Source organism: Myotis lucifugus, unplaced genomic scaffold, assembly GCF_000147115.1.
Source record: "Myotis lucifugus unplaced genomic scaffold, Myoluc2.0 scaffold_14, whole genome shotgun sequence".
NCBI lineage: Eukaryota > Metazoa > Chordata > Mammalia > Chiroptera > Vespertilionidae > Myotis > Myotis lucifugus.
The window spans coordinates 1,484,066-1,485,640 of NW_005871062.1; the positions used below are offsets into that span (position 1 = coordinate 1,484,066).

At 63.5% G+C, this 1,575-nt stretch overlaps 1 protein-coding gene across 1 annotated transcript in view; it reads right to left on the reverse strand.

Annotated features, from left to right (window-relative positions):
* The window catches only part of FAM43A (family with sequence similarity 43 member A), a 4,850-nt gene extending 3,281 nt beyond the window's left edge, over positions 1-1,569 (reverse strand). The window contains 1 exon segment of the mRNA XM_023750496.1: positions 3-1,569. Within this exon segment, the coding sequence (XP_023606264.1) occupies positions 3-880 (878 nt within the window). The 5' untranslated portion in view covers positions 881-1,569.
* Positions 1,570-1,575: the final 6 nt, after the last annotated feature.

Below are 1,575 nucleotides of genomic sequence, written 5' to 3' on the forward strand. Positions count from 1 at the left end.
GATCCTTCTCCCTGGCACGATCCTCTTCCTCCTCCTCCTCCTCCAGGCAGCTCTCCGTGTGCTCCTCTTCCTCTTCTTCCTGCAGCTCCTCCTCCTGCTGTTCACCGACCAGGTCCTCAGTGATGGAGCCGAGTTTGGGCGCGCTGGGGCTGCGCTCCACCGGCGGCTTGTAGCAGCAAGGTCCGTGCAGGAGCAGCTTGCGCAGCGGCACCAGCGGGATGGTGTGCGCGCCCACCAGCTCCTGCTGCTGGTGACGCGCGTCGTCCCGCCGCTTGAGCCGTTTAAATTCCGCCAGTGCGTTGGCCGACGTTTGGTAGAGCAGCAGGGCCATGGCCTGCGCCTTCTCGGGCTTGGACACCAGCACCGCGTGACAGCGCAGCATTACAGCCTTGTGCTTGAGCTCGTGCCGGTACACCCAGGCGAAGACCTTGGGCAGCCGCGCGTCCGCCACGCAGTAGGTAACGCGGTGCAGCAGGTAGAGGTGGCCCGGGCGGCGCAACGCGCGCTCTTCGGCGTGCACCATGCGGATACCCTGCGCACTCACAGTCAGCTTCATCTTGGTGCCCTGACGGCCCGCCTCGCTCTTGCTCCAGATCTTGCCCACCGCGAGGTCGGTGCAGCCGTCGCCGCGCGCCTGGATGGTGGTGGCATTGCCCAGGTAGAGCACGGTGTAAGTGGGGTCCTCGCTGGTGATGTGCAGCTTCTTGCGCTTGGAGCGGAACATGCTGCCCACCCGGCTGAGCGCGCCTTCGGGGCACGCCCGCGCCAACGAGCTGAGAGCCGAGTAGTGCAGGCTCACCGCGTAGCCCTTGGGCTTGGACGCCTGCCTTGGCGGCGCCTCGGCTAGCAGCTCGAACTTGTGTTTCTTCCACGGCAGCATCTCCGGAGGGCGCCCCCGCGCAGCTGGGCGGCGGCGGCCGAGCGCTGAGTGCGAGCCCAGCTGAGCCACCCGCCTAGGCCAGGCTCGGCCCCGGGCAAGACCGAAAATTAAAACTCCGCTGGGAGTGGTCCAGTGGTAGGGGTTGGCGGCGGGATAAGGGTGTAGTGCTAGAGAGCCCTGCAGGAGCCAGGGGCAGAATTTTTTTTTAAAGGAAGAAAATATTCAGTTGCGAGTGTGGAAAAACGCACACAGGATTTACCCTAGCTTGGGCAAAGACGGAGGCAGTCTTAGGCAAGCAAAATGAGAAAAAGACCGAATGAGAGTAAAACGGAAAATATCGAGAGAGAGAGAGAGAGAGAGAGAGAGAGAGAGAGAGAGAAGAGAGAGAGATGCGCGCCTGCAAATAGAGGGACTCCAAGCAAAAGCAGCCGAGATGGTGCGAGAATAAAGCAGGAACTCCTCGGCGAAGGTGGATAGGGCCCCCTCTCACACACAGTTCCAAAGGCTGGGGCCAGAAACCTCGGGAAACTCAGCAGCGAGTCAGGCCAGGGGCTAGTGCTCCCCACCCCCACGGGGTGCTGGAGGCAGGCTGCCACTCCGCGGGGCTGGTCCCAGAATCAGTTCCGTGCCCCAACTGCGGTCAGATGGAGGGTCCGGCTGGCCGCGGCGGGCCCGGCGCAGCAGTCCGGTCTTGG